Here is a 20,531-nt window from a genome sequence, read left to right on the forward strand (position 1 = left end):
AGTACCTTTTTTTTTTTTTTTTTTTTTAGCAGTGTTGAAATACCTTCACAAAAAGTAGACAAATAAACATATCAGTTTTTAAAGTTTTTGAGCCGGTAACTTTCAGAAAAACTAAACAAACTCTTTGGGAAAACAGAAAGGAAAAAATGCTGTTTACCTTAGTCAGTTTTGGTTACTTTAGAATTTGGCATGCTTTTAATTAAAACAAAACATTGTAGATGGTATTGGAAGATATACAAAGAAAGCTCTGTTTGGCTTTAATTTAAAAAAAAAAAAATATCTTGAATCCATACAATTTCCTGCATAAACTCCTGTAGGCTTCCAACTGAATGAGACCCATTTTTGCCAGGGTTTTTAAGGCAATTAGACTGAGAACCTGGACTTAATCCAAATTGCCATTGACTTTAGGGGTTTTTATTCAAGTTTGTGATACTATATGCATAAATAAGTATTACATTGCAATAAATATCTCTCTTTGCCTTCAGAAGAATCTCCTTGTGGGACCAGAATTAGAACAGTATTCAAAACATCTTTCCTTTTAAGGGATGAATTGGATTATCTGTTCTTTACAGATTCAGTGTTCCACTTGAGATATCCCTAGCAGAAATGCAGTATATTTGGTTTTGATACAGGTCTTTGACGGGTGGCTTTATCAGTATTTGTGTCTTTCAGAGTTGCATTTAATGTTTTCACTGATGGATAAAGTTCCGAATGGCATAGAGCCTATGCTAAAAGACTTGGAAGAACATATTGTTAGTGCTGGACTTGCAGATATGGTAGCAGCTGCTGAAACTATTACTACTGTAAGTGTATTGTTTTTTAATAAAATAACAATGAAAAAACAACTTTGCAGACGTTAAATACTCTCTATTTATGGGACATACATGTGAATGGAAATACATTTTGCAGATTTTGTTTAAACATCAAATTTTGATCCACTGAAAGTTTTAAATCTCTTTAGAATAATTTTTTATTCCTTATGTTTTCAGTTGTAGCTTTAAAACGGGAGTCCAATTTGCAGTAAAGAAAAGGTTATAAATTAAGTGCATGGGATACTTACACGGTAGGATCGTGTTCGCATCTTAATTAAAAGGCATAGTCAGTTTTTTTCAGAATTGTAACATCCTGATGAAATTTGAAATTTGTTTTCAATCTAAGAGTGGTTGTTCAGTGTGGAAATTAAAAGTTTTTTCCCACTGTTCTTTTTCAGCTTTTCATAATCTTTTTCGCTGGGTCTAGGAGGCCTGAGTATCTGCAGCAATTAGGATGTACCTTTTATTGGTCCTTGAAAACTTTTTTTTATTTTAGAAGTTATTATACAACATTTGAAAGTTTTATATTTTTTTTCTCTCTCTGTATATGTTTTTATATTGGAAATACTATCCTGAAAGTCCATGTTGAGGCTTACATGCTGTAGAGCTTTCAGTACAGAGAATAAAGATAAAATGCTCGTTCATAGTATGCAGGCTTGAGGATACTCCATTATTACAGATTAGGGAATTAAATGTAAGCTCACACTGAATTCTGTGGAGCCTCATTTTTTTATTTGATTTTTGCCTCTAACTTTAGGATTCTGAGAAATACGTAGAGCAATTGCTCACACTATTTAATCGATTTAGTAAGTTGGTTAAAGAAGCTTTTCAAGATGATCCAAGATTTCTTACTGCAAGAGATAAGGTATGTGTTTCTGCTGATCATTTGTTTTCAGTTTAAGAATTGTTGTAATTCATATTGTGATGTCTCTGAAATCCTCGTGCCCATTCCCTGTTAAATCTAGAAGCTGCTCTTACTGTAGTAAATAGGCAGACTAAAATATTGATGAAACTTACTACCAACTGATTAGCTTTTAATTTGTGTTGTAGTCATGCATAAAGTTGCATTTGTGTTCAGCTTTGTAATGTTGTAGAGCGCATCAGATGATCATCTTTGTGTTGAGCACCTTAATGTCTGATTCAGCAATATATTTATGTTTAGAATTTACTACGTATTTGGGTGTAGTCTCATGACTTCAGATATGCAACTCGCTCCATGCAGTCCCTTCCTAAGTTGTTGCTTAAAGGAGAGTAGTATGTTAATGGAAAAGAGGAAAACGCAGAACTTCAGGTAATGGAAAATTGAGTCATAAGATTTGAACTCTCATTGAAAATCAAATCCGCAAACTTTGGGCTAATAAAAAAAAATGGATTCATTTCATGTTACAGTAATCTAAAAACAGGTAAAACCTTTGTGATTCATATGTTAAAGAGAGAAATTGAGTGAAGCACTAATAATCTGTAATTATTTTTCAGGCGTACAAAGCAGTTGTGAATGATGCTACGATATTTAAACTTGAATTGCCATTGAAGCAAAAGGGGTAAGCCATATAAACTTTATGTGAATCAAGGTTTTAAATTGGTAAAGATTGAGCTTCTCTTTTAAAATATCTCTTCAAAGAGTAACACTGTGTTTAAAAGTGCCTTGTGTTCTTTGCATTATGGAATTTCAGGTTGCTTATCAACCTCTGGTAAGACACTCTTCACATGGCAGTGGATCAGTGAATAGCAGCCTGTTTAAACTCAAATTTATTTGTGGTAATTGGGGATCTATTCTTTTATAGTAGAGTAATGAGTCAATTTGTTAGCTGAATTTAATAATACCTTTCTGGGTTATTAAGTCCAAAAACCTCAGCTGTATAACTCTGCCGCAGCTTCAGTAAAAGTCCTGGGGAAAACTGAGACAGTAATCTTTATGGGAATAACTGTGGCTGATTAAGGTGTAACCATCCACAAGCTGTTTACCACCTCCTCTTGTGCCAGCTGTGAGCGTGACCTGTCTGGGTGTTACATTTTTTGTTTCGGTGCAGGATTAACTAGGTTAGTTTAAACAACTTCCAGTAGATGAAGCAGACCTGTGTGACTCAAGAAGAAAAACCATGCTTACAGCGGCCACTCTGCTAACTCAGCCAAGAGAAGGTAGCAGTCAGTTAGTTGATTGTTGACATTTAACATGTGATGTGCCACTTGAGTAGGAATCTGTATGTATTTAGGTGGTTGGGATTGCTTACATATAGTTTGTAATCTGCTTTACTACAGAAACAAAGCTTATGTAGCTAGGCTGCCAGCTTCCCTTTCCAATTACATCTAGTTAGGGGTGGATGGGTATAAATATCTGTTCAGCATTCTGGTTCTTACTCTGTGTTTGGTTTTGGACTAATGGTAAGTCTGGACAGGGATTAGTCTTGCTGGTTTTATGTTATTGGAGGAACACCTTCACAAAATACTGGATCCCTGCTTTGTATACTTTGTATAGGTGTAGGCAAGGTAGAGGAGTTTTTTAGGTCTCTGCTAATGTTTTCATTTCCACTGGGAGCATCCCAATCAATACCTCATTCAAACTGTGTTTCACTTCTAAAGCTAAACCTGCCTAGTGATTTCTTAGAAACCACCATGATGGCGATGGTCTTCTGTTCAGCATTCCTCTTCCCAAGCTCTTTCAAGTTGTCTACATATGCAGCCTGGTTTAAGTAAAATGAAACTTCATCCTGCTTAACTTGTGCCATTAAGTTCAGCCTAAGAATATGGAATTTGGTAATTTTTCATTGCTGTCAGGATCTTGAAGACTCCTGTTCAGAAATACCTGGGAACACAGTGATTAAAAAAGGGTTCTGTCTTGTAATAACCAAAAGACAAGTGATCTGCTTTTAGTCCAAATGGTCTTTAGGAGGGCAGAAGACACTAGCCTGCAAGCTGCTTCATGAGTTAAAAAGCATAAGTTATCTGAAGGGTTTTAGCATTGTCTACACTAGTTGATGAGAGGGTGAGAGAATGAGCAAGAACACTGGATTCCTGAGCATCCCCACAGCTTCTTACCTGGTGTCTTACTCACTGCCTTTGTTTTGGGCCCTTGAGACTAGCAATCAAGTTGGTGCCATCTGACTCTAGAAGTAGGGATTGGTCCTTGGCGCTATTTTATTCACCAGTCTAGACACAGGCTTAGAACGCAACCTTGTGCTTGCATGCATTTTGAAGAACCACAGTCTGTCTACTGTAGTATCTTCTTGTTCAACTTTAATCTGCTTTTAATTTCCAAGCTCTTAGTCTGCAATTTATACCTGTTATAAAATAATTTTATCCTGTTACTATGCAATAGATGTGTTGGGGTTTACAGTCTGTGAAATGCGGTGCAGCAGGCTGTTCTTGAGACTTTCATTAGAGCATACTGACAAGATGAGTGAAACGTTTCACTGCAGCATTTGTTAATTCTTTACTGGAATACTTATTGCCATGCACTATTTAGTTGTTTAAGACTGTAGTTTCAACGTAATCCTTATTTGTTAGAGTACTAAAATTAAAAGCAGTTGGAATGATCAAGCTGTAGAAGCTGTCTGAAAATGTTTGGTAGCATTTATTCTTTCAAGAAGAAAAGGGAGTTATTGCTAATTTTTTTGTTGGTTTAACAAGGATATGAATTCACCACCAGGATCCTTGCCAAGGGGATCAGGAAAGAGTGGTCTGTCTTGTTAACAGTGTGACTACTCCAGAATAGCAGGATTCTGTACCATTTGAAGATATGTTGTTATTCTTTTATTTAGTGTTGGATTGAAAACACAGCCTGAATCCAAATGCCCTGAGCTTCTTGCTAATTACTGTGACATGTTGCTAAGAAAAACACCACTAAGCAAAAAACTAACCTCTGAAGAAATTGAAGCAAAGCTTAAAGAAGTGGTATGTTTTTGCTTTCTACTTCTCGATTATTCTGATGAATTTGTTAATTTTATTTCCTTATGTGGGTCAAGGCCTTGATCTTCAAAAACAGTTCTGCAAGGTATAATAATAGGGAAAAGAGTTTATTATGTCATGAAGTGTGTGTGTGTGTGTTTAAATCTTGTAAATCATGCAGTGTTTCATGTCTCTGTGTCAGTTCACAAAATTAGTATGCTAAATTAATGCCTATATCAGACTGAAATGTATTACAGTAACTAATGTTAGTCTAGAAAGTAATACAGGAGACTTTTGCATACCAATGTCAATGTCTTTTTTGATTTAAGACAAGGTTCTTGATGGTTGACAAATGAAGAAATTGGAGGTGTGATATTATGAAAGATTCATAGCTGATGCCTGTGATAGTATTAACACAGTTGCTCTTCAGGCAATGTCAAGTAGCCTTTTTCTACTTCATAGTTTACAGTGGCATTAGATCAGCATTCAAAGACTTGTCTGATTGACAATGCAAATAAATATATTAAAATCTACTTTTTTGACAGCTTTTGGTACTCAAATATGTACAGAATAAAGATGTTTTCATGCGATATCACAAAGCTCACTTAACAAGACGCCTGATATTAGATATTTCAGCTGATAGTGAAATTGAGGAGAATATGGTGGAATGGCTCAGAGTAAGTAGCCTAACATCTTTCTTTGGTTGTGCCTCTTGCTTGTGGTGTTAATTCCCACTCTTGAATTTAGATATCCTTCTTGCTTAGGCGAGTTCTATCTTAAATTGCAGGCCACTCAGGACATCTTATACTTCCGTTTTATTGCAGTACTTTGTGAAAGTAAAGCAGTTTAGCTCTTTTCTAAGAGAAACGTCAATCCTAATAGTGGTAGTGATAGATTGTAAAATATTTCACATATGATTATCTAAAGGCTTCATATATTCCATATGCAAATGAGCAAAATGCAGTGTACTTGTTGTTTAGGTATGTAAATAATTTGAGATGTGTTCTGATTGTGAAATTTTATGTAGATTAGAATATTATTTGCATGCCTTAAACATTCCTTCAAATCTCAGAATTCATTAATTCCTTAATTCATGCATATGTTCTTCAGCACTTGGATTTCTTTAAAAGAATCATCATATGCCCTTAAGGGGTAACTGCTTATGATCCATGCAAAAAACCTTTATATTGCATTGCAGATTAACTGTTACTGTAAAGTGATGATACCTGTGTACTTTAATGCTCTTCATTTTTTTGAGTTATTTTAAAAATAAAGCTTTTTGTTCATAGTTGTCTATGTCATAGTTTAGTGTTCTGTTTGTTTATACAGGAAGTAGGAATGCCAGCAGACTATGTAAACAAGCTGGCTAGAATGTTCCAGGATATCAAAGTGTCTGAAGACTTGAACCAGGCCTTCAAAGAAATGCACAAAAATAATAAACTTGCTTTACCAGGTATGGTTTTCAAATGATTTGCTATTTTTCATTCCTCTTAGTGAAAAACGATTCTGTTGAATCTTGAGTTAATTATATCAACTGCAGGTTGAACATAGTCTTCCAGGGCATTGTTACCCCTAGATTGGAAGCGTCTGTAGACTCTGCTTTCTCTTACAGTTGACACTGGAGCTGTATCATTCTGTAAGTTATTGTGGGTTGTCATTATGAGCAATCTTGTGAATACAGACTCCCTACTCTTGTAGATAAATTCCAAGCAGGGGCTTGAATCAGTATCAACCAGGTGAATGCCTGAACTACCCCCTTCTTTTATGCCCTCATCATTCTTCATGAGTGCTTCATGCTGTGCTCCTCCTTTATCTGCCAGCAGGAGAGCTGGATGCATGCTGTGAAGAGCTTAAATCACATTTCTGAGATTAAATTTCCCTGATGAGAGCGGCTGAGGAACATCCAGTTTTGGACCTGCTACTGCTGAAAACCCTTGAGTAGTGCTTGCAAGCATCAGCTATAAAGCTGCATCAGGGCTTACGGAGCTCTGCAGAGGCAAGCCAAAAAACCAGAGATTTCAAGCAGTGTTGCTGGCAGAAAGCCAGTGGTGCAAATAGAGTACCGTAATGTTTAAGTAGGTAGACACCCTGCTGCTTTCTGAAAATTCAGTCCTCCATAATTGTATTTAGAGTAGGGAAAAAAAAAATGCATGTTGTTTATCTGTCTGTTATACCTGGAGATTCGTATAATGCAATATTGTCTTACAGCTGACTCTGTGAATATTAAAATTTTAAATGCTGGCGCCTGGTCCCGAAGTTCTGAAAAAGTGTTTGTCTCGCTGCCCACGGAATTAGAAGATCTCATCCCAGAAGTCGAAGAATTTTATAAAAAGAATCACAGTGGTAGAAAACTGCACTGGCACCACCTCATGTCCAATGGAATTGTAAGTGTATAGTTTTCGGTGTGTCAGTCTCAATGACTGTACTTTCTGTGTATTTATAATAGTAAGAAAGCTTGTGATCCAGAAAGGCGTGTAAGTAAAATTGTTGTTCTATTCACAGATAACATTTAAGAATGAGGTTGGCCAGTATGACTTGGAGGTAACAACATTTCAGCTAGCTGTGCTGTTTGCATGGAACCAAAGACCCAGAGAGAAGATCAGCTTTGAAAATCTTAAACTGGCAACTGAACTCCCTGATGCAGAACTTAGGAGGACTTTATGGGTATTTCCCTTTCTCTTGAAACAGATTTCTTCTTGATTTTTGTACTCTGAAATACTGGATTAGTATTTTTAAAGCGCTGTCAGATAACACTTTGAAACTGAAAAGTGAACGCCTTTCTTGCTAATTAATCAGTTGTAATGCTGGCTCCTTGCACTACTGCTGAGCACACATGGCCTTTACATTAACACATTCTCTCTACCTAATATTATCTAACTTAAGCTTTTGGAAACAGCAAGATCTTTTTGACTATATGCTGCCTAAAGCACACAGTTATGATTGTGGTTTGTGGAGTGGGACTGGTCTAATTCTAGGAAATCAGTGGCACCTGATAAATGTATGTTGCTTAAAAATAACTTCAGTGTTTGCTCTATCAGACTTTTAATCATTTAGCTCAAGAATAAAGAGAGAAATCACGTAAATCAGACTTAACACCACTTCTGTAGCCGTAAGTTCGTGCATTTTACTTCTTTGTATGATTTTACTTACGCTAACCCATTTCAGAAGGAGGTTTGGTAACCTGTGTCCACTCTCTGGTTTTACTAGTATCTTCGTGTTGCCGTCTAGCAGCTCCAAACAAGGCTACGTGGTTCCCTCACTACAGTCTGCACAGCAGTGAACTATGTTCTTAAAAAGTAATTGTTTCCACTTAGAAAGTCTGGTGTTTTATTTTCATTCTTCCCCCCTCCCCTTTTCTCTGTAGTCTCTTGTAGCATTTCCAAAGCTGAAACGTCAGGTTTTATTGTATGAACCTCAAGTCAATTCACCCAAAGACTTTACAGAAGGAACCCTCTTCTCGGTGAACCAGGAGTTCAGTTTAATGTAAGATGATGTTTGAAAAGTAAAATAACAATGTACTGTTTTATAACTAAAGGAATTCACTTTAAGTTAACCTTCGTTCTTGAAAGTTTTCAAGACTCAGCTAGACGCACACTTTGCTGCCCTATCCTCACTTAGTTTTGGCGATAGTCGTGCTTCAAGTAGGTGGTTGGACTAGATGATCACCAGCAGCCCCTTCAGACAAATGTTTCTATGATTCTGATTTCTGTGAAATTAAATCTCTTAAACGCGTAGGGATGAGGTGCAAAATTGGAGGCTTTGCTATCTTCCTGTTACTAATGAGCCCATGAAATTTCATATAGGAAGAACAGCATGTAAGCAGAGCACTAGTGCTGTATTATTACACACACGTGGAGTTTCAAAAGCAGAGTGATAAATTAAAAAAGGAAGTGAAACTGCTTAATAATATGGTATGCTGTCAAAAGCCGGGCTTTTTGGTGTGGCTTTCACCGGAGAGGAGTGTCTTTATTTCAGTGAGAATTGCAGTGCTCTCTTACTGGTGCTTTGAAATCGTTCAGAGCATAAGATAGTATAAAGAGAGAATATCTAAATGGTATATACTATATTCAGCACGTTTTACTTTGGGGTTTGCCTCTCTCTATTATCAATGACTATGATTAGAACTGGCTTCTTGCTAGTAACCTCACATTCTGGGCCTCATTCTCAGTAGCAGCTGGACATCTGGATCTGTGGAGAGAGAGAGCGAGGTAACGAATCTGCTTTCCTGGGGCTTAGTTTCTTGCCCAGGGCCATGATGTTTGTTCCTGTCATCAGGATCATGAGCTTTGGGAAATGATGAGAGGGCATGACAGAAGAGACAGGCTGTACAGAAAGTTTGTGGGTGGCCACTGAAGAATGCCATCAGCTTTCTTTGACGATAGCTGTATTTCGTCCTTTTTTTCTGCTAGACACAGTTCTTTTGATGGAATATTAACTAGTCCAATTTCCTGAACTTTGTTGTAAAAACTTCCTCCAAAGAACCCTAGTTTTATATAATTAAACTGAAATATATTTCTCTGAAATTTTATTCTTTAAAATAGTACTGGTAACTTTTCAACTTCGGACACTGTCAGTTTCAGCTGATGGATTTTTTGTAATGCTAGTATATTCAGGTTTTATTGTGCGGTGATGTTGGCATTGAGTTTTGATTTGTCAGCCAGCTATCTCACTGCTGCAATGCTAATAGCCTATAAATATCTGATATGTGATGGTACTCCTTGCTGCTGTAATTTAAGAGGAATTCCTTAATTGAAAATGTATTTTTTGCTTATTTTCATACAATACAACTTTTTCAGAAAAAACGCTAAAGTTCAGAAAAGGGGCAAGATAAATTTGATTGGTCGATTGCAACTTACTACAGAGAGAATGCGGGAAGAGGAAAATGAAGGAATAGTCCAGCTAAGAATATTACGAACCCAGGCAAGTAAACTGCCAGAGGAATATAAAATTACCCTATTTTTTTGTTGTATTGTCATTACTGCATGCTGTCCATATTTGGATGTTGATCTATGCAATGAATGCTTTTGAATCCCTTTGGAACTTACTGTTGCTATTTGGCTTAGATCTTTGTGAATACCGGATTTTGCATGTGTGTTTGTGCACTTGTAGTTATCAGCCTCCTGTTCTGATGTACAAGGTCATCGTTTTTAAAGAGGACAAAGCAGATATTAAGCAAGCGGTGGAGGCATAACTGTGTAGTGGTGGGTGGCAGCAGCGGATGGTAAAGTTGACTGACTTGAGCCACCAACATGAACAAACAGTATTGTTGATCTTGAGATCTCTTTGACTGCTCTGTATGAAGAGAGTAATCTCAGAGATGGGATCACGCTTTAGTAACAGCAGTATGACTTTTTGAGAGGCCTTCTCTTTAGAGGGAAAGTTTATAAGTACATCTTAGATGTACAAACTGCAGCTTCCTGCTTTGTGGTTGGCTGTCCTTCAGCCAGGTACTCATGTCAAATCTTTTGAGGTGACAGTTCTAAAAAAAAAAAGGCAAATTTTTCCGGGCATCAGAGATCATTACCTACAATGGAGTCTCAAAAATCCCATCTTACCTTCAAACTGCAGGTCTGTTCTATCAGTCAGATTGGATTCCAGGCCATGCGTGTTGTGAATTGTACCGCCTGACTTAACGTCTTGGCTATGCTTCCAGCAGAAGGATTAATGCTTGGTTGTATTTATGAAACGAGAACTCCTTGTGAGTTCCAATTTGACATAAGCTTGCATTTCATGAGGTATTCACAAGGTATATCAAAAGTCACCCCGGAAATGGCGACTTCTGCTCAGAGAGTGAATGAACATTAGGTTTTAGTGAGTAATTCACACTCTAGGTATAAGATTTAACTGCACATTCTCCTTTGACTGGACTTGTCTTATCTCTCTTGCATCTTGCCAGTGCTTCATTCTTTTCCTTTTATCAGCTTCTTTGTAAAAGCAGTTCAGTATCTACTTAGGCTAAGAAATGCAGCATATATCTGATTTTTAAGGAAAAATACAGATTTCCTTGCTGTCTTGCCTTACCAGGAGCCCCCTGTTAGTGCTGTGTTCACTTTGTCACTTCACCCAGGCATTTCAAAAGAATTAATTTTTTTTTTCCTCTTGTCCCCCACCAGGAGGCTATCATCCAAATAATGAAAATGCGGAAGAAAATTACTAATGCCCAGCTTCAGACTGAACTGGTAGAAATATTGAAAAACATGTTCTTGCCACAAAAGAAAATGATAAAAGAGCAAATCGAATGGCTTATAGAGCACAAATATATCAGAAGAGATGAGTCGGATATCAACACCTTCATATATATGGCATAATTCGAGGACTCTGCAGGATGCTGAGAACATAAATGGAAGGGTGCTTGGACAGACAGCTGCAACAGTTTGTGCTGCAGAAGGACTTGTTTTGACTTTCGTTACCTATTAAAATCCCTGCCTTGCCTTACCTTACAGAGGACTATATTTTGCCAATCTCATTCAGCTAGCATGATGGCATTCCCTTCATGTTGCACACTTTTAACAGCATGCTGTTTTGTGGGAAACTTGCATTCATGAAGAGCCCATTGTGAACTTTTTAAAGTAGATTTGATTTACACCCACCAGGAAGAATACAGGTTTGGGTTTTTAGATGACCAGTACTTGCACAAGGAAAAAATATTCAAATATTCATGCACTGAGGAACTGCTATTAGTTTTGTTTTGGGTTTGGTTTTTTTTGTTTGGTTTTGTTTTTTAAATGCAATTAGGACTAGAAGTAGCACTTTCACTTTTGTGTTTTGGATCAACAGAGTAATGTACTGTCCACCTTTGATCCTTTTTATGTAATAACATTTGAGACACACAAACACATGCATCACAACTGATATGTATTTGTTACAGTTAAAACCTGTTGGCTAGAGCAGTGCTTCAATCTAGTAACTGGATTTTAATAATTGACACATAAGTGACATAAAAGTAATTCCAGGTCATGGGTGATATTTTTCCTTAAGCAAGAGATCATTGTTTTTAAATTGTTTGCTGTAAACAAGTGGATATACATTATTTGTTACCTTATTTGGACAGATTATTTGCTACAGTCCTTTTTGAGAAGGTAAAGCTTTCGTGAATGATACTTCACTCCAAAAGCAGTTTTCATGGGTGGGTCTGTTATACTGAACAGAAATATTAAGTGTATTTCCTTGTACATTTAATATTTGTATTCCAAATGTTTAAGTATGACTACATATATCTGAATGGATTGAAGAGTAATTGATGCACAACTCCCCCAGAAAGAAAATAACACTTGAAGATCCCTGTACTGATTCCTCATTGGTAACTTTATATATACATGCAAGGTTAATCCCATTGGACTGGTTTGTTGCTTAGAAGTCAACATCTTTATATGAAAAACAAACCCTCTGCTTTTTCTTTTGAAGCTGGCAGGGTAGGAAATACCATTCTAATGAAAATGGTAAAAAGCTAAGGAAAAATACCTTGTTTAGTGTATGCAGAGAGAGTGCCAAATACACATCAGGAATTTCAACTTTTTAATGTTACCTCTTCTATTTTCAATCATCTTAAGTAGTCGTTTGGCACTGCCTGCCTCTCTGCTACTCTGAAATGTCCCAGCATGTACTGGACTGATAACATGAATCACTGGAGCAGAGTGCCTGTCTTGGGACAAAAGGTAAGTTGCGCTTTACTCAGTTCTGTATGAATATTCTTCTATAAATCACAAGTGTGCGGATTTTTTTTTAATTAACCAGTTCAAGTACAACATCTAAAGGTCTCATCTTCTTTGATGATTGAAAGGGGGAAGAGGATACAATTAACTTTAGTCAAAAAGGAAAACCTTCCAGTAAGTAAGAGGAGGAGTTTTGTTTTCACATGGTTGCAGTAAAGTATACGGTAAGAGTGGTTTAAAAGCAAACTCTACAAGAATGGCTGTTTGCACCCTTGAACAGGCTGCATGCTGTATTACTAATGTAAATGCCAATGTGACTGCCTGAGAACAGTGTGTACTTGGACATCTATTTGAGTGAGAAATTTTTGGTAGTGAGGGTTTCGTGAACAAGAGATGGAGAGAAATCGAGACCTGGCCAATTACAATTGGTTGAAATCCCACAGCTTATGTTACATGCTTTTGTTGATACTCAAAAGTAGATGCTGTTTAAAAATATTGCATCTTTTATGTTGGCCCTGTGGTGTTGCAATTCAGAATCGAAAGCAAGTGGTGCTCTGTGTAGTTAACCAGTAAAACTTTGAACATTAGAAAACAAAATTCTAATAAACTTTGTGCTGCAAGACTTTCAGTCTTTGTAACTTAAAGGTAATAAACGCTCACTTGGGATAATTGGGGGAAAATATGGCGGTCTGAGCACGCTCTTTTCAACATAAACAATTCCAGCCCTTAACCAGAGAAGAAGAGGTGTGAAATTGTCATGCAGAAAGAGCTGCAAAGGGGGTAATGCTGATTTTGAAGCCATTGATTTAGATTTGAGAGAGGTTTAAGAGACTGCATCTCGGATACATCTGTTTAGGAAGCTGGAGTGTATGCAGAAAGCAACAGGTTGCTAAAAGCTAAGGAGCTACATGTTCCCTCAACTAATAAATATAAAATAATACAACCTAAATGTTATCTGTATATTTCTCAACACCTGGGATGCAGAAATAGAATTGGTAATGTGCCTATGACATGGTCATTTTTCTTTAAATATATACCGGAAATGGATGTCAGGTTTTTTATTAAATCTGAGACTCATACCAGCAAATTTGTTAAAGATGCAGAATCACGTTTAGCATCCTTCATCAGGTCACTTTCACCAATATGCACTTAAAACTAGTATCGCCTGGGGCACAGGGAGATACCTGGGGTAAACTGTTCTTTTGGGGAGGGTAGAGTTAAGATCTAAATGAAAATGAACTATTCTTCACTTGCAATATGGCAACAACGCACTTTTAAGGCTGCAATTTTTAGCTATGAATATATATGTCCAAAGACCTAGCTTAAAGAGGTGCTGCATCTGAAAAACACGTTGCCACACACACTGCCACGGTGAATAGCTATGGAATGAAATCTGGTGTAGAAGAGGGGGGGGGGGGGAAAATCACTCTTAATGGGTTTAATTAAGAAATACTGTTAAATCTTTCTCTGTCCCAACAACTTGATGAGGATCTCAGTTTCAATTCTGAAGTCTTCCATTTTCCTCTTTCCACAGTTGGTGTCCCTAGCTTCTATTTTTACTCCTCTATCTTTCATTTGTTATCACTGTAATGCAATTACATTTCCAAAAGACAATGTGACTTTCTCATTTTCACCTTTTTAAACTTAATACAAGTGTTCTGAATGTTCACGTTGCATTTATTTGCATTGGGATGCCATTGTCCTGTTAAGTGCAAATTTTACAAATACAATTGGCAAAAAGATTTGATAGTTTTACAGAAAGATTTGCTATCTTAAACTCAAACTGTTTTCTATTTTCATCTAAATGACTGGGATGCTATCTTTGTAATTCTTTGAGGTCATATTTGTGAAATAATACATGAGAGCTTTCCTGTCATATACACTATATGTAGTCTGGAGTGTTGAGCAAACTTGAGTTCCTGAGTTGTAATATCTATCTACGTATGGTATTTACAATTTTGAATGTGTGCCACTACCAAGATAATAATGCTGTACAATTTTGAATGGTGGTAGTTTCTGTATGGCAGTCCAGCTGAACTATTTTGATGTACTGCTTAATTTTTGAATTTTATTTTTTAAGTTGTATAATTTATTTTCTTGCAAAATAAAAATGTAATATAAAAGACTACTCATTTAGCAAGATATTTTGGTGTCTTCCCCTGCAAAATTTGAATTCAGGTGCTGCTCCTGAAAAATGCCACTGTATGAAATTGGCCTGATTCCAAGGCCCAAAGTCTGTTATTATCGGCGTACTAAAAAAAAAAAAAAAAAAGTAAAGACTTCCAGTTCTTTTCTTGTTATGATTTTTCAAGTACTTAAGGTTATATGTAGAGCTATTTAGTGTTCCAAATTCTATTTAAAGATGAGCCATAGTCTTTCAATTTAAAAGTATGAAAGCCTGCCATGCCAGAAGTGGCGGGGGGTGCCTGACTTTATGGCACTTTTAAAAAGGTTTATGTCTCTGTGTAGCTTACTGGGATGTACTTGGATTGCTGCATGTTTTGGTTGATTTGTCTCTGAAATTACTTATAATGAGCGTCACTGAAAAGTACTGGTGGTGTCACCAGATTGTTGGGACCTTCAGGTCCCTGATCCTGCAGTAAACAAACAGTGATGTGGGAACAGTCAATTGCCTGAAGGAGTGCTTTTACTGTAATGGCTTTTCTTCTCTGATTGTCCTTGCCTTTTAATGTGAATCTCTCTTTACATTTCAACTCCTTTTTTCTTTAAGTGCACCAGCTAACATCAGTGTTTTGTGCTTTCTGGTCTATGCAACGGTTAGAACTATTTGTATGGAATAAATAACTATTTTTGAGTGAATATTCAGTGCGCGTGGCAATTTGCAAACTGGCAGTTCTTGCAGGCAGAACTTTGATAGCAGGCTGCCATTATTTCCAAACTTTTTGTCTCTGTTAGGGCAAAGTGTAGTCTTTCACAACAATGGTTTTCCAGGTGGAGTTGTTCTCTAGAAATAAGCCAGTTATCACAGGAGTTGCTTAGCTGAATCAACTCCTACCAGTGTAAATTGATCACAGTTTAGGTAGAATCATTGACCTAAATATGAAAGGCTCTAAACCTGCTTCATTCTTCTGATAAACTAAGAACTTGGCTGGCTTGCTTGCTTGCTTTGCTTTATGCGTCAACATAGAATCATAGAATTGTTTAGGTTGGAAAAGACCTTTAAGATCGAGTCCAACCGCTAACCTGGCACTGCTGAGTCCGCCACTAAACCATGTCCCTAAGTGCCACATCTACACGTCTTCTAAATACCTCCAGGGACGGTGACTCCACCACTTCCCTGGGCAGCCTCTTCCAATGCTTGACAACCCTTTCGGTGAAGAAATTTTTCCTAATATCCAAACTAAACCTCCCCTGGTGCAACTTGAGGCCATTTCCTCTCCTCCTGTCACTTGTTACTTGGGAGAAGAGACCGACCCTCGCCTCGCTACAACCTCCTTTCAGGTAGTTGTAGAGAGCGATAAGGTCTCCCCTGAGCCTCCTTTTCTCCAGGCTAAACAACCCCAGTTCCCTCAGCCACTCATAGGACTTGTGCTCTAGAGCCTCTCTCTCGACATCTCTCTCCAGGTGTAGGCATGGCGCCTGCATTTCATCCTCATTCATTCTAGTGATGGAGATCCACTATGTCACTTCAGTTGGATACTGTGCTCCAAGTCCTGCGTGCTATCTGAAACACCTGTAAGAGAGAACGGTTGGGGGCATGTAGGCTGCTGCTTCAATCCGCTCATCTGGGGCACGGCCAAAGCAAATCTCATCTCCCGAGCGAAGCACAGTGTGGTTCTAGCTATTCTTGGTGAGAAGAGATGCTGAAGGAATTAAAGAAGGGAATGCAGTATGGTTTTCTTTCTGTTTTTAAGACCACAGTCTAATATTCTGTACGTACAGCTCAGGATTTGCCATCTATCAGTGAATGATTTTTTACTCCTGAAGATGTTAAGGAAATTACCACACCTCCTGCATTTTTTGTAGCAGGCAGTTGGAACTTATCTCAAGCTGAGGTAAATATGCAGGATTTATTGCACCAAACAGGAATGCTAGGTGTCAGTAAGCCCCCCTGGCCCAGATGAAAGTCAGCCATCGCTTCTGAAGGAACGGAGGTGTGAAACGGAACTGCTGGCCAAGGTGTGTCACCTAGCGCTACAGCCAGCTTTGGTGCCAGGGGACTGGTGGGTTGCCAGCAGCTTTTGACTAGGTTCCACACCAAATGGTATGAAGGAAACCAAATTGCCGTGAAGCTAAGGAAACTAGGGCTTCAGCTAGGAGAGGAGAATTCAAACGTGGATGTGACTGAGCTTTACAAAAGCAGAAAGGCAGAAAGTAAGGCAGAACTATTTTCACAGAATCCTGTAACATCAGCACTAGGGCTGCTTGATAAAACCAGCAGAAGATTGGTTTAAAACGCTGAAAGAGGACTTGTTTCCAGGGGGTGCCGGGGATGCAGATCACGGGTATCGGCGGGTTTAAAAAGGGTTAGACAGATTTATGGGTAACAGATAAGAAAGCCAAGCATATACCCTCTAACATCACTGAACAGTGAAGGTGGATGCTGGGAAGTCCAGAGAAAGCGCCCTGGCTCTTCTGCTCAGCCTCAAGCAGTGGCTGTAGGGGGTGCTACTCTCCTACAGTCCCTGTTGAACTCTTAAATTCTCCTAAATATGAATTGTCCTGAAAAATCTTAAAGCTCTCCCAGAGGAAAAGGGCTAAAGAAGGAAGGGAAAAAAAAACCCAACCAAACCCAAAGCAACTAATTGACTAGAGGCAGCAACAGATGCGGGGGGGAGGAGGAAGATGTGTGAAGATCACTGGACCAGGACCAAAGATGTAAAACATATGGGAGCACCCAGCAGAGCCCCTTTGTCGGTGCTCACCATCTCCTGGAGGCGTGCAAGCAGCCCCTGGCTGCTGCCTCGTGGGGAGGGACACAGATCCCACAGGCAAAAGGGTTTCTTCCCTACTCCCCCTCCAGCTTCCTCCTGCCGGTGGTGTGAACAGCCGTTTGCCCAGGGCTAGGAGGCGGCTGGCGAGGGCATCCTGCCACTGGCGTGGGGTCAGGACGGGGAGGGTGTAAATAAACAGATGTGGGGGAAAGTGCAGCCCAAACTGCTGGGAGAGGGACTGCCACAGTGCGTCCCAGGGCACTCACGTGCGCACAAGGGAATGCTGGCTGCGATGGATTTTTTGTTAGGCCTATTAAAGGCATTCTTTCTGTATTTTTTTGATACTGCATTAGAGGATTTGTATCCTGAAATATATTTATTAACTCTGGGGAGCGGATATTTCTTTTTTCTTCACTTAGCTTCTCTATGCACTGGAGTTCTTACGCAGCTCCAGACTAAGTTTTAAACTAATCTTATTTCAAGAATATCTGTCATCTTGTTGGAGACTTGAAGTTGCAAAACAATTAAATAATTTTATTATAGTGCTATGTTGTATCTTCTAAATTCCTATAGAGTTAATACGTTGCTGAAAACTGGCAAATTACCCAATAACCTTGCTTACCCTTTAGGCCAGGGACGTGATGCTCTGTATGTTACGATAGTCATATTTCAGCAGTGTCCTAAACAGAAGACCGTTGTACATGAAGGAGTTAATGACCCACATACCAGTGAACCTGAGAAGGCGCAGGTTATGTTACAGCACAGGCTATGCTCTGCTATGGCGCAGGTGCAGCTTGGCCTTCTGTGCTGCACCTATCCCCTGGCCACAGAAAATACTTGGCCAGCTAATTGTAACGAAGGAACCTGTAGGAGCTCCCTCCTGGCACTGGCAATTACACCACCTGCATGTTGTATTTATCTCAAGGCAAAGCAGCATGTTCTCATGTGAACATCCTTCTGTTTGACAGTAGGAGTGATGACCAGAATTGTTTTCGTCTCAGAAGATCCTACAAGAGCATTAAAGACCAAAACGTTGGGGAACCTCTCCATGGACGGGATCTGCACCACGGGCTGTGCCCCAACTGGAGGTGTGTCTGATGCTGCACAGCTCGGGGTTCCCAGCATCTGAAGGGAGGTAAGATTATCTTTACTGTCCTCTTTTTCCTTCTCATGTGAGCTCCAATAAAGGGCCTATTAATGAATATGTCTGGAAGTCCAAGTGCCTTTCTGGCTGAGATGATACGAATGTTAGTCCTGGCGCATCAGCAGGCTGTATCCCCGGAAAAGGGCCTTATACTGCAGGAGTAAGGGCAAAGTTAAATAAGAGCTTTCCTATCTGTTTTTGGCATTACGTATTTCTGAAAAATATCCTCATCCACCCAAGCTGGATGTCTTTCCTATATGGTACATATATATTTTCAGGGTAAAATCTTCAGTTCTTCCTGAGTCAATATTTGTCAGTTCCTGTGTTATCTCTGGTTTGTACTTGAAAACTTTGGCTCTAAATCAAAGGTCTAGACTAGGTTGGTCAAACTCTCAGAACATCACCTACTGAGAGTCAAGGAAGCAAAAGAGTACAAATGCTTCCCTTATCTGTGCCAGTCCCAATCAGCCTCTTACCGTGTGTCTGGGGAATCTTTAGACATATATGGAAAGCAAGAAGTATTTTACTTTTGAGAGCAGACAGATAGAAAGTGAAATCCTCTCTCAAAGGGAAATGAATGAGATGTAGAACAGAAAATGAACTGAAGCAGTTTTGATGAATGTTAGTTTTACAATGTGAAGAGAAAATTATAAAAAAATCAGTCAAGATAGCAAGTGTATGGTAAGAAGTTGTTGTGATACTCTTGCTTTCCAGATGCTATATCCAAAGCATGCTTCTTGGCATTTGTTCCAGTTTGTGGTCCAAAGGGAAGGAAGGTGCAAGTAAATGCTGCTTTGCCTGACTTGTAGACATCAACTGCAGGGAATGCAGCAGTCAGTCATGTGTTACTCTAACAGATGGTATGCTAACTCCTTCAGGAATTAAAAAAGTGGCTGAGGAGAAAGTAACCAAGACTGATCAGAAACAAATACAGAACTCCTTGTCCTAGACAGTGTGCAGCAGCACAATTCACAGAGAACGTCACTAAAGCTCAAGACCAGGAAGGACCAGGCTTTTCCTGGCCTGGCTCCATGCATATTGAATAGACAGAGTGGAGAGAGGCACTGTCAGGCAGGCAGACAACTATAGAGATTTAACGCTGGCCGCCATCTAGAAATCCAGATTCAGAGGCAGAGAGTGTGAGGGGGGAAAGCAAAGTGCAGGGAAGACTGTGGAACCAGTATGGGCATCCTGAGATTGAGCTGGGGTCGAGCGGGTACCAGGGTACCAACCTTTCTGTAAAGGCAGCTGCCGAGAGGGTTCTGAGCCACTTTTGAATTCTGAGGTAACAGTGTTAGATGTTTATGCCAGAGCTAGACAGGAAGGAGTTTAAGGGGAATTAAGTTGCTGGCTTTTCTGAAAACAGCATGCAGCTACAGCACAAGAGCACGCCAGATGCAAAGTGCCCCATATACTCAAGCACCTGCATCCCCACAGACCTTGTAACGGCGCAGGTATGTTTCTGACACGGGTTCCACAAGCGGATAAATTTCTGTGGCTCACTTCAGCTAAACACTGAAGAGTGGGTTGGGCGCGGGGCTGGGCCGAGGATCGGCGGAGCGCAGCCTCAGTGTTTTTTCCCTTCCCTGTGGAGAGGAGACAGCCCTGCGAGCTGGCTCTCGCCCTGCAAGGATCTTCCACGCCGTCTTCAGACCGTTCGTTGCTAGTTATTTTTCTTCTCAGGAAACCAAGGCTGTCCGCCCCGCAGCCGGGGCTGTCGCTCGGCAGCCCCCTTCCCTCTCCTCAGGGCGGGCTGCGGCGCCCCTGCCCCGCCCCACCTGGTTCCCAAGCGGCAGCCCCGGCGACGAAAGAAATGTGCCTGTCACTGCAGAAAGGGTTCCCAGAGAGGGCGGAGGTTCCGCGGCGGCGGCAGGAGCTGCCAGGCACCGGCCGGACGCCCACCCCAGCGTGTAGGGCTACCGAGCCGCCCGCCCTGACCGCCTCAGGGGCCGCGCACCGCCCAACCGCAAGCGCAGGGGGGGCACCGCCCTCTCCCAGCTCAGCCTCGCTGACACTGCGGCCCGCCTTCCAGCCCAGCCAATGGCAGGGACGAGCTTGGCACCGCCCTCGGCCCCAGGGCCAATGGGAGCTGGGAGGGCGGTGGGGCGTTGTCGTCTATAGGCCGAGGTGGGGGCGGTGGTGA

The 20,531-nt window shown here is 39.9% G+C and overlaps 1 protein-coding gene across 2 annotated transcripts in view; it reads left to right on the forward strand.

The window, feature by feature from the left end:
• The window catches only part of CUL5 (cullin 5), a 32,577-nt gene extending 21,440 nt beyond the window's left edge, over window positions 1–11,137 (forward strand). For both annotated transcript variants that reach the window (XM_050893578.1, XM_050893587.1), the window contains 11 exons: window positions 673–803; window positions 1,570–1,677; window positions 2,289–2,353; window positions 4,571–4,703; window positions 5,243–5,374; window positions 6,027–6,150; window positions 6,906–7,081; window positions 7,200–7,361; window positions 8,062–8,180; window positions 9,494–9,617; window positions 10,811–11,137. In XM_050893578.1, the coding sequence (XP_050749535.1) occupies window positions 673–803; window positions 1,570–1,677; window positions 2,289–2,353; window positions 4,571–4,703; window positions 5,243–5,374; window positions 6,027–6,150; window positions 6,906–7,081; window positions 7,200–7,361; window positions 8,062–8,180; window positions 9,494–9,617; window positions 10,811–11,005 (1,469 nt within the window). In that variant the 3' untranslated portion in view covers window positions 11,006–11,137. The remainder of the gene's footprint in view (window positions 1–672; window positions 804–1,569; window positions 1,678–2,288; window positions 2,354–4,570; window positions 4,704–5,242; window positions 5,375–6,026; window positions 6,151–6,905; window positions 7,082–7,199; window positions 7,362–8,061; window positions 8,181–9,493; window positions 9,618–10,810) is intronic.
• Window positions 11,138–20,531: the final 9,394 nt, after the last annotated feature.

Source organism: Gymnogyps californianus, chromosome 1, assembly GCF_018139145.2.
Source record: "Gymnogyps californianus isolate 813 chromosome 1, ASM1813914v2, whole genome shotgun sequence".
NCBI lineage: Eukaryota > Metazoa > Chordata > Aves > Accipitriformes > Cathartidae > Gymnogyps > Gymnogyps californianus.